This window comes from Bombus fervidus, chromosome 9 (assembly GCF_041682495.2).
Source record: "Bombus fervidus isolate BK054 chromosome 9, iyBomFerv1, whole genome shotgun sequence".
Taxonomy (NCBI): domain Eukaryota; kingdom Metazoa; phylum Arthropoda; class Insecta; order Hymenoptera; family Apidae; genus Bombus; species Bombus fervidus.
Window position 1 is genome coordinate 14,245,398 of NC_091525.1, and position 12,197 is coordinate 14,257,594.

At 39.3% G+C, this 12,197-nt stretch overlaps 1 protein-coding gene across 3 annotated transcripts; it reads right to left on the minus strand.

The window, feature by feature from the left end:
• Nucleotides 1-1,090: 1,090 nt before the first annotated feature.
• On the minus strand, nt 1,091-9,002 carry LOC139990431 (lysyl oxidase homolog 3A). Of its 3 annotated transcripts, XM_072009651.1 has the most exons (8): nt 8,308-8,995; nt 6,524-6,670; nt 5,063-5,350; nt 4,487-4,693; nt 4,094-4,391; nt 2,727-2,855; nt 2,446-2,569; nt 1,091-1,592 (listed from the first exon to the last, which is right to left on the minus strand). In XM_072009651.1, exons 1-8 carry the CDS (start codon nt 8,516-8,518, stop codon nt 1,455-1,457), a joined length of 1,542 nt encoding a protein of 513 aa, XP_071865752.1. In that variant the 5' UTR covers nt 8,519-8,995; the 3' UTR covers nt 1,091-1,454. The 3 variants fall into 3 exon arrangements, with proteins under 3 accessions (XP_071865752.1, XP_071865753.1, XP_071865754.1); XM_072009652.1 differs by lacking the exon at nt 2,727-2,855 and having other exon boundaries at nt 8,308-9,002; XM_072009653.1 differs by lacking the exon at nt 6,524-6,670 and having other exon boundaries at nt 8,308-8,998.
• Between the last annotated feature and the right edge of the window lie 3,195 nt (nt 9,003-12,197).

Consider the following 12,197-nt stretch of genomic DNA (forward strand, 5'->3'; position numbering starts at 1 on the left):
CAGTATTCCGAAGAGTACGAACTTTTATTCTCATGTTTTGGACAGGGAATAGGATTCTTTGCGTTAAACGTGGATTCGATCTTACAATTACGAGAGACGAGATTCGGGAGAAAAGAAACGCAAAATTCGTTATCTTTAATATTCTTTTTACGTCCTATTTTTTCATATCTCCTATGTTTGACTTTTTAGCAACACCGATATATCGTAAATATCCGTAATACCTATTAACGTAATGTCGGAATTGATCTAGATTTCCGTCAGAACTTTAGAAGGAATTCTATTTGGCACGAAGAAATGGAACAACGCGTCTATTTAAAATTCGTGAACAAACAAGTGCCTTAATCGACAACCAAGGTCCCTGTTCCGTGCGAGAAAAAGTAGGTGAAACGACGTGGTCTAATCCGTTGTTAATTATCCGATTACGAGCAATCGTAATCGAAGGTGACAGGGTACAAGGTTCTTCACCTGAAAAAAGAACTACGACCTACTTTAAAAATATCCGACTTCCCGTTTCTTTCGAAGCACTTTGTAACTAATCTGTTGCCCGTTTCTTTCTTCAAATCAAATCCCCCTGGCAATAATACAGACTTTATTCTGTCGAACGGCATCGTCAATATTTTCAATTTTAATAAAATCTAACATGATATTTGTATTTATATATTCATTATATATTTTTGACGAATTATTTCTCCGAGAACAGAAAAGATTTTTACTACCAGTAGATCGGTATACAGTGTGCATATTTAAATATATGTCACGTTTAAATAATAAGACAATAATCTCGACGTTGATCTACTAAGCTTCGACGTTCTCGTGAAAAACAATTGTTCCAAAAATGACTTTCGTATCAAATAATTTCCATTCCCTTATTAACTAGTTTACCCCTCGAGTGTGTCATATTTTCGCGTAAGCCTATTTCGAAGTCCCAAGTACTTTTCTCTCTATAGAAATCCCTTCTGCCGAAAGAAGATGAAACAGTCGTCGTCGTGGAACTACAATACGGGACTTTGCTCGGGCCGTCTGCCAAATCCCGTTTACCTGCGAAACCATTCGTAATAAAGATAAACAGGCGATCGATTCGATTAAAGACTATTACCAGCAAGAGACTCTCTTTATTATTTAATAGCATCGCAATTAACACAACTGCCGTGGTAGCTTCAATTTCAACCATGTTTCTTCTCTTCCATTGAATTCGAATATTTATGCAAATTCAGAATTTAACGAATAAGATCTACGGAAATGAAGTCCAAGCGAAGATTCAAAGTTTCAGCCATTAATTATCGTAAGAAGCGCTATAGTTTAGATATTTTGTATAATTTCCTGTGGTTTTACACCTTTGAATTTCCTACGAACACATAAAAACGAGCGATCTAGCGATTATCGTAATCTTCTCTGCACGTATCGTGGAATCGCGATTCTCGTAAGTCCTTTGCACAGATGCTGGAATCGTGATTCTAAAGGTTCGTAGACGAAGGCCGACCCATGACGCAACTATGCACAGTGGCGAACGATTCCGTATAGAGTAAACGACAAATTGCCGCGTTATTGTCGAACGACATCTCGCCCACTTTGAACTCCGGATTCACCGCCACCTGAAAACGTAAATATCGGTTCGATTACGTTCTCTCTCCTACGGTATCGCGATTGTCCGGCTTCTCCACCGGCTTTTATGGACCAGATTCTCTCTACGGGCTATTTGATTCGCGCAAGAAAATGACAGACAGAGCGTTATACGTTTGACGTTAGGCTGGTTACTTCGACAGTCACTCGTGGACCTTTACGTTACGTAATCGATATTTCGATCCTTATTTTCGTAATATTGTTTCAAGGATCGTAAGTCGTGGATTCTTCGTTGTATTTTTTTTTTTTTTTTTTCTTTTTTGGGACGTGGAACGTTATTTCTTTTCGATAGAATCATGTATGTTTTTAGTACATTGATCGATTCGAATCGTCTTGGCATTCCCTGTAAAAGATCATCAAGCCGAAAGCTATTTACGTCGAGACCCCGTTAGATTATAGGAAATATTTGAACATTTATTTTGTAAAACGTTCGTTCAATATTCTCGTTAAAAACGATAAAGTTGAAGTAAACCTTCGTATTTCTTCTACGGTTCTACCTATAAAAATAACCATTAACGTTAAATTATGCCCCTCCTCCCTCGAGACCATTTAACTTTGGCTGGAAACATTTTCCGACGTTATGAATAGTTTTGGAAATATACGCAGAGATAGATTTAAATGGAACTGTACATAGAGATAGTAGCAATGGTATTTACACGCGACTACCTACTTCCGTAAAATAGATCGTATTTGTCAATTTTTAGTATCCAATAGTCGGTACGTACCTGCTTCGCGACAAACAACAACACAGAGATGAAAATTCTACGCGAATTAAATTAATCAAGCGGATTAAATTAAGCAAATCACGCTCCAAATTAGAATTACCTTGAAAATATACTCTCCGGTTGGAAGTTCCGTTATATCCACCCACTGGCAATCGATGTTGTGCTTGTAAATGTCGCTACAATTCACGGAAATACCTTGGTCACCGTAATTGGCGCATTTGTATCTGAAATCATACAGGCGTCGCTGCTTAATTGGCTCGCCAATTAGACGTCGTCGATCGTCGCCATCAACACGAAAAATAATTTTTCGTTCGTCGAGCAACTGCGTGTCCCTGCTAGGAACCGATCGTTTTCGTTAACGAGTCTGCTAATTGCGTTTACCTCGGCTCCACTCCAGGCAAGCACTGATTGTCCTCCAAGCAAAAGGACGCTTTGTGTCCCTCTGCCAACCGTGTCCCGTTCAAGTCCAACACGTCGAACGTCGCGAACACCTCCATCGAGTGGTAATGCCTGTCGTTAACAACCGAATAACGCGGAATTAATGATCGAGCAACGAGCCACTTTGATCGGCCGTATCGAAATCACCGATCGCAGATAAGACGAGTGACTGTTCGGTGAAAACGAGCTTCGGGCCACGTCCAGCGTTTACGAATCGATTTTAGGAGAGTGAAACAGGTTTCTGTGGTACGGGTTGTTAGCGTTAGAGAGATGCATTTTCCAACTTTTTCGTATGAGATTTTATCGTATTTCTCGATGGAATTTCAGTTCATCGAAAGAGGTTCGATGGAAGGTTCTTCGGTAAAAGTTAAACGAGTGTCTCCTATCGATATCGGTCGATCGAAAGAAATTTATTAATCCAGAATGGATCGATGGATCTATAATCTAGTTTTTAATGCGTCGTTCGAGCGCTTGAAATCAATTTCGATCGGACGAAACTTCTCTCGCATAAACGATCTGTAATGTATTACGAGCTCGTAATATATATACGATATTATTCGAGTAATCGAGATCGATTTCGATAGACGAAAAGAGGTTTTGTCGATGAAACACGGTTTGGATATTTCTCGATGAATCCAGAACGAACCGTAAGTTCTTATCGAAATTCTAATATATTATTCGTATAGTCGAAATCGTTTTCAATCGACTAAAATAGGTCGAGCAATGGGATTTGTCGAAAATAAATGGTTCGGAGCTTTTGAACTTTCTGAAGATATCGTGTATCTCGTACGTCGGATCATATATCGTTGTTCGATTTGTTCGCTTTGTTTCTAAGCTGGAGCTTCAAAATTCCTTTCAGACTAAAAGTGTTTGTAGCGTTTTCAATTTCATCGTATTAATATCATTAGTGAAATTTTATAGCCACTAAAAATTCAAGTCTCATTCTTCGTTCCCTCTAAGTACGGCCGATTTAACGTATCAACGATAGTTTTCTGAATTATAGTAATAGTTTTCGGTTTATTATTCCGACGTTTCGTGAACGTTACAGTTCATCTGTTAGGGGCTATCATAAAACTAAATGTTTCGGGTTGTGTCTCTTTACGATGCCTTTGACTGGCCAATGGGAACCCATCGTTCCGATTGAAAATCCGAATACCGACTACGATGAATTCACTTTAAATATAATTTATCGATTATGATAATCGATCTTAATTTTTACCAATTGTAATCAATTATTATGATCGAAAGACCTTACCTCACCAACTTTCGTTACTTTATCTTTCTAGAATTTTATCGATCTGATTACTCACATATGACACATATGCCATTCCCAAAGATGTTTCGGTACCGATGGTCGAAAATCCGCGATTCCAGCGTTTAAAATCCTCGCAGTGAATCTTAAAAGTCTCCTCGTCTCTAGGTGCCAACTCTCCGATTCCTTTTGTACCTTATAAGCCTGAGAAGCAACACAATTCTCCTCCATAGCACATTGTAACCAGTATAGTTGTCTATCCTCGAGATGCGCCGTTCGCATGAGTTCTATGTGATCGAATACCAGATCTGGCATCTCTCGAAGACATACTACGCTGGCCACGTTCTCTATCGGACCTGTAACGCGTACGACGCAGTTACGGAGTAATTGACATTGCCGGAATCAAATATTTTTCATAATATCGAACGTTCGAAAGCAGCGTTTCTATTACCTGGACAATCGAGAAGCTTGTCGTGCAGACAGTCGATCAGATTGTTCTCGTCTCCGTGACACTGTACGCCACTGATGGTCATAGGTATCTTCTCGCCGCCGAAGAAGTTAGTCTGGATGGCGTCGGAGGCGTAACCTAGGCCCAATTGCCGGCAAACCACCGCGGCTTCGAACAGGGACCAACCATCACCACAGACTACACCCCAATCTGAAATAAAATTGCTTCGGTAGTCTCCTTTTACCTTGTATCTTCTTCCTTTTCTGACAATCTTGAGTCGTCTGTGTTTTCCGCCTTTTCTTTGTTATCCGCACGTTATACATCGTTATCATATCTTCCTTTTTCGATCCAACGATAAAGTAACGAAGACAAAAATGGAATTTTCTCGAATTTTCGTTTTTTCATTTCAGTTTTTTCTCCGATTTTTCATTTCAATCGGAGATTACGGGAGAAAAATAAGTCGACTTTTATCGATCTTTCAACGTTAAAATTAAACCAAAAAGAAGATGAGAATACTCGAGTAAAACCAGTGACGGCTTTTAACGTAAAGGTCACGTTGCGCGGCGGATTTAACGATACCTGAATTTCCTAGTTTGATCTCCACTCTGCCTTCGTTATGAACACGGCCGCCGGCCAACCTTATCGCCACTCCCTGCTGATGGATATCCTTGATTCTCCGTTTCTCTGACTTCCTTTTCGGCTTTCCCTTCATCGTCCCTTCATCCTCCTCGTCCTGCTGCTCGCGAGCGCAAATTACACCGGCTGCTTCGCCGCCCTCGCAGTCGGAAGCACCCCATCCGTCGAAGCGGCATTTCGACAGTTCGTTCTCGCTCCCGTCGCAATACACGTTGTCCATCCAATATCTTCCTGGAATATTTTCTTTTTTTTTTTCGTCCTATACAGTTTTTTAAGCCCTATACCGGTAATCCTCTGCGATCTTTTGCGGTCCCAAGCACGAACTATCGGAAAAACTACGAGTTCCTCTGGATACAAACTGGTTCCTTTTGCTCTGGTCTACCAGCGACGAATGCCCGAAACGAAACGTTACTTTCATCTAAGAGAAATCTACGAGGGAATAGCGTGGTGTAAGGGGTTTCTGGTAGAATCGATCGGGGGATACAGCGCGTATTGTCTTCCTTTATTTAGAAAGAAAACTCTTATTGAATCTGCTTGATAGTAACTTTATTATTATGCGACCTTTTTTTAGCAGATAATTTAGCTTTTTTAATAGTTTTTAAGATATTCACTGAATCGAGAAATATGCGTGGAAAGAGTGGAAGAAGCGTTCGCCGTTGTAGTGCCCTGATCATCAGGGTGGAACGGTTTTCGCGTAACCAGCAGGATGGGGACGATTTGACCTCGACTAAAAGGAACAGGTGAGAGATACGCCTTATCTGGATGGATTATACGAGTGCACTGCGTTAACGCTTAATTGGCTTATCGACTAACACGTTATTTCGAGTGTTTTGCGTTTCGGTGTAACGTTTCATACGTAAACTATGCGAAAACACGACCCACGAGCGAATCGACCTGGCGTCTTGTTGATTAATCGAACGTAAAGAGTACAAGGGAAGTACGAAAATACGACGAAAAGAGGAAAAGAGAGTTGGTTAATTACGTGTACGTACATGGGACCGCAAAAGATCAATCTCTTTCCATCGCAAACGCGAACGAGGATAGTCCGACGAGGATCGACAGCGACGTCCTTTCGATGCTTTATACAATTCCAAAATAATCCTACTTGATCGACTCGATCCTTTCGACAAAGATCCTATTTACGAAATAGCAACGTACGAAATTCTCGTTTTCTTCGATTGCCGTGAATATGCTTTCGCTTTTCACCAAAAACTCTCACGGCAAGAAATGAAAATTCCATATTACGAAAGACGCAAGTGAAAATAGAATTTTCAATTTCGTTTGCCGAATATACAAAGAGACGGACGTTCCATACGTTACGATTGAAAATTTCGCGTTCGCGTGGATTCTGAGAGAGGAGGGAAAGAAGTATTGACTTGAAACGAAGAGACAATATTATCTCACTTCTGGCCTGACCAAAGTGACCGTTCGACGTCGGTTTAATTGCACCGTCGAAGCCTAATTGCCTGCAAACCACATTGGCCTCCAAGTAATCCCATTCGTCGTCGCATACGCTGCCCCATTTCCCATCGTGAAGTATTTCCACGTTTCCTGCGTAACCAATCGAATTACAGAGCTTGTACTTGCTGGTTTTCCGGTTCCACCGCGTGTCTGGCTAATGACAGAGTTTATGGGGTTGCCGCGATAATTGCTCGATTAAACGGTTCGTCTCTTCTCGAATGTCAATTGCTCGTTAGCTTCGTTCTGTTTTTTACTTTGAAGTCATTCCGCGCGGTATAAGCGTGCGCAAACGGAAGATTCTTTTGCGCGTGACAACTTGTTTTTAGATACTTACGGCTTTCACGCAATCATCCATACGTTGCAGGTTTTCTACTTCGTTACCGTAATTTTTCAATTTCTACAATTTGTTCGCGACATTTCATTACCGAAAATGTAAGTTTCCCTCGTAACGCACACGCTCCCTTGTACGCTGATTTACCAATTAATGACATTGGTAAATTAACAAATTACAAAGCCTAGGTTACTCTCTTATACGATAGTTTTCTAATTTGTTGTTAAATAAGACGTTCAAGTAACTTAAACTTTCGTTCGTTTTATCGACAAACTTGTTACTGTTCGTGTAAAAGGGTGTTCCTCGATATCGATAACTTGTAACTTGTAATTTGGAAAAATGTCATCGATAATGTTAATTAAATCGTGCGAGAACAGTGAAGCGTAGGAACTTTTCGAAGATAATTTGCAAGATTCTTGCGAATTAGGAACTTCAGGAGTAAGAACCGCACGCTTGGAAGCCTCGATTTTTATAATATTTGCCAATCGATTTACGATAGAAACAGTCTCTGTCGAAATTTGAAAATCCGACAATTTTCCTTGTCAAGCAGAGAATCCAAGATTCGCAAAGAAATAAAAAAATTTGCGATTCCTCGACACTCCGTCGTATTCATCATCGACATTTCTGGATTAAAATAGCAGCTCGCTAATCAGAAGGAGACAGACTGACACGAACGTTTGATATAAAAATCTTACGTGAAACGTCGCGGTTTTATCAGCCTTTTCTCGCGTAAGTTACGCAATGGCGATTAAAAAGGGGTCAACTCGAGGATGATTTATGTCAACGACTATGTGTCAGCGTGGTAAACGTCGCATAGGCACAGAATCGCGAGCTACAAGATAGGATAGCCATCGTCAAATTGGACCATAAAACAGGATAGAATCCGTCCCAGACATTGGCGTGTCAATTTTTATTACCCTCCATTGGATATTACGCTCCAACCTACTATATTCCTTCTTCTCCGTTACGTCGATTTTGCTCCCATGTCGAACGTTCTCTCTCTATTTTCCGTGGAAAACGGTTAATCTTTTCGTCGATATACACGTACTCGTATTTGGAACCGAATCGAATGTAACTACAAAGTTCATCTTCCAGTTCACGATCGTAGTTCTTCGAGATTTCTGCGGATTATTTCAATCGCTGTTATATTTACATCGAATTACTAAAAATTCGAGTCTAAATCTTTATCGTACGTACTACGAATTACATCTTAATACGTTCAAATATCGACATTCTTAAATTTATATCTCTTAATTTCCACCTCTCTTTTTCAAACGGAAAACCGCGGTTAATTCGAAAGTTTTCTATTATCCTCGAAAGAGTACCGCTTTATCTCTAATTTACTCGCGAACAAGGGAATGCCAGACGAAACTTTGGAATTCGAAACACTCGTTACCTTCGTGTCCACCGTTCTCTCCACCCACCAACTTAACCGCTCCCTCTTGCTTTTTCAACTTCCGGATATCCTTCTTCAGTTTCTTCACTATCCGCGCCTTCTTCTCGCGAACTTTATCCCAGGTACCGTTGTTCCCTACACAGACGTCCACCAACGCCAACGTTATCAAGAATCCAACCACTGAAACCTTCCAATTCATTCTCGATCTCATTCGTCAACTTTTACTATCAATTTCTCTCTTTAACCATACTCAAATCACGTTAAACTTTTATTCGTACTATTACAACGAAACGACAAATTTAATTCATTCTTTTTCAAAGTATTTTTTATAAATATTTTTTATACGAATTGAGATTAATTTAGGTTAATCTAGGTGGATTTAGAATTATCTAGGATCGTTTAGGATCGTTAGAATCGTTTAGATTAATTTAAATAAGTTTCATTCAGGTTTACTTATTTAAATGCCAAAGTGAATTTAAGAAGGAAATATAGCTATTTATATAATATGGCATTCTTTTCTATCACAACCAAGAAAATGAACACAGATCTTTGCAACTGAATCTTTCTGCGGGAATAACTATGTTCGCGGTAAAATCACCGCACGTGTATTTCGTTTACCGTACCACAGGCTACTGATACATGCCCATGATCGCACGATGTAATATATTCGCTCCAGTTGTAAGACAAGCGTCGCGATCTCTCGACGCTGTTACGCAGCGAAGCAGCGCTGCATATGGCAGATCGGTTTTTCTAGCCTCCCTCCTATTTCTTTTCGTTCCACGCTTCGTGAATCCGTGATCCGACGGCCGGATCATCCGATAACTATGCAAGCTGTTAGCGATGAAACTACCAGATTTCCTCCGGTCAATGAAGACCCTGTCACGGAGGCGTTCTTCGTGTTTCGGTTAACCTTCCGAAGCTTTTCTTAGGAATTCTCGACAAAATCTGCGTGGTCGCTAATAAAAGTCTCGGTACGTCTCGATTGTTAATATATCCGATAGGTATAATAAAACATAAAGAACAAAAATATGCATATATCTTCGTACGTATTTGCTGCTTTTACATATTTATATGTATTATATGGACTGCCCTCCTGTCACGAATCGTTCGTCACTCGGCGGATGTCGTCTCTCTCTTTTTCAAGCAAATACGCGAGCAATTTAAAAAATTAGAAGCAGCGTGTTTCAAATAGTATTCGATCGATAGCCAGTATCGTTCTTATTCTTAATATTCAGATATTCACCCTCCCCCTCTTATAAATATGTATATCCTTGGAAAACGCTACTTTGTCCTGTTGCTAGATCTTTGAATTTCGAAACAAAATTACGGAATATTTAAAACAAAATGTAACTACGATTAGAATTCCGTTCATCCAACGATCGTATCGTATCCCATTTCAACTGCTGTTACAGTTAAGAAAAGTTTCTTTCCAACTTTTTCCACAATTTCTATTAATTCGGGCTAGTATTCGGGCTAGGATAGAATTAATTATCTAAAATACATAATTGAAAATTCATACTTATAATTCTTTTAATTATAGTTAAACGAGAAAGCGTCTCAAGTATACCGAATCAATTTATAAGCATAATTCTTGTAGTGACGATATAGTGGCGGCATTTCGACCATTTTCGCAGGATTTTTGAAATTCCATCGATAGGACGTAACTCCGGAGATTTGTTATCGGTTTGAAAAATGGCTACAAGTATGCACGAGCCTTTTCCGAAGGATAAATGCGAATAGAGCTCGTTTGTCGTCGGTCTCGGTCGCGAACCAGTGGCAATTCGATCCGAAGAGAAAAAGATCTTCGGCTTAGAAAGCCTCTGCGGCTAGCGAAACGTAGCTCTCGTTACTCGATACACCGGTCTTGTATCGTTAGCAGTTGCGCAATAATCTAAATCTGATCGTTTATATCCCACGACCGAAAAATCTCGGTAGAAATTGTACACGAGACGATTTAACGATCGTTGCTTCGTAAGATGCTGCTTAATGACAGATATCGGAGTTTCGATTCCATCGCGTATACGATACCGTGAAAGGTAGAACGTCTAGAGCAGTATTTCCTAACGTCAGGAAATTTTGGATACTTTTTTATCGATGTTGTAATAAATATTGTAGATAGATGGTATAATAGAGCACAAAGAATCAGAATAACAACAAAGAATAAGTAATAAGAATAAGTAATATATTAAAAATTTTCTTTATACGATTCCTAAGGAAAAATTCATCTCGAATAGGTTGAATTTAATCGGGCTAAGAGATGGATACGAACAATACGAATCTTAATAAATTGTAAAACCAAATTCAGAAATTTTCATGCACGACGAAGAAACGAGAAACGTTAACACAGAAACATCTCTGAACATGTCTATCGCGGCTGTTTCTCGCTGTTCTCCACTTGATCGTGACCTGACTGCCGCTGATGCGAGGACTCGAGCAAAAAATGGCATAATTCGAATAACAGGCCGCTTTTGACACGGTTCATTTCGTGGCGTAACCGTGGCAAACGCGGCTGAGCAATTATCGCGAGCTATTAGTGAAAACAGCCCATGGCTAAATTCTTGACATACTTCCGATATGAACTACCATCCGTTTTACGGGGTGGAGACTGACGAAAATTCGACACACTCCGAAACTTTCCGCTTCCAGCTACGCGTCTCACGAGGAAATTTCCTACTTAGGAAATTTCTTCCTTGTAATTAACCTTTAATTACAGCTAACTATGGTAATACGCCGAAACTACCCGTTAATTATATTTTCATTCCAAAATTATTTCGTCTTGAGATTTTCTATCAATGAATTAATATCGTCGTTTCTTTTCTATAATTACGAAATAAGTTTAAAGAAATCAAATCAACCTCGTCTAGCTCGATTTCGCCCCTTACAGACGTAAATACGATACGATTTATTCTTAACAGAAACGAAACGACACGTACTAAAATGATTAATAACGCTAACAGTCAATAACAGCTCGATAACTTGCAATCTATAAAATTAAAATCTACAAAATTAACGATTTCACGTAGATTCGTGCTTCAATTACGTAAGAGAATGCTAGGGACACTATTTTTATCATCATACAACCAAACATTTTCTTGTCACTGTGATATAGTCTAAAATTACAGAAGAACGAAAACCAACGTATTCCGTTGGTACAAAAATGGATCCGGCTTTTTGATTGTACAGACATCGCGACAATGGACGTCGTAAATCGCGTTGCACAGCGTAATGCGCTGTATCGCGGATACAGCGACCCAACTGAATTATAGTCCACGATGGCTTGTAACCGCAACCGCAACCATTAATGACACACGTGATTGATACTCTAGATACATTGTTGGAAGCGTCGTCCCAGCCAGGTTGCTCGTTTCGGTATTTTTTCTTTTTTCTCTGTTGGCCTGGCAAAGGAGTAATTTTCGAGGGTCTGAAAGAATCGAAATTAGAGTCGGCCCGTAAAGGCGTGAAAAATACAGTCGAACCTCTATAACTCGAAAACTATTCGTAAGACTCTGCAATTTCGTTCATACTTTTCGTTTCCCTGTAAAAGTTTCTGTAAGTCGAAATATCCAAAAAGATTCTTAAGATTTCGCGATTATCGTCTTCGACCTAAACAAAAATTAATTCTTTCTCAACGATTTTTCTCATAAAAATTTTACAAATAACATTGATTACCGCTGTCAAAGAAAAAACGTATCTTAATCCATTAAGAACCAAGCAATCATTTATAATAATGTCGTAAATACATCAATTTATTTAAATTTCATAAAATTGTAAAATCTAGGTATAAAAAGCGACGAAAATACGGAATTATTCCTTGAAATTTCTTTTCGTAGCCATAATTTAAGAAACAGAATATAAACTGAATTCTAAAGAAAAAAAATCTTTATTAAAAG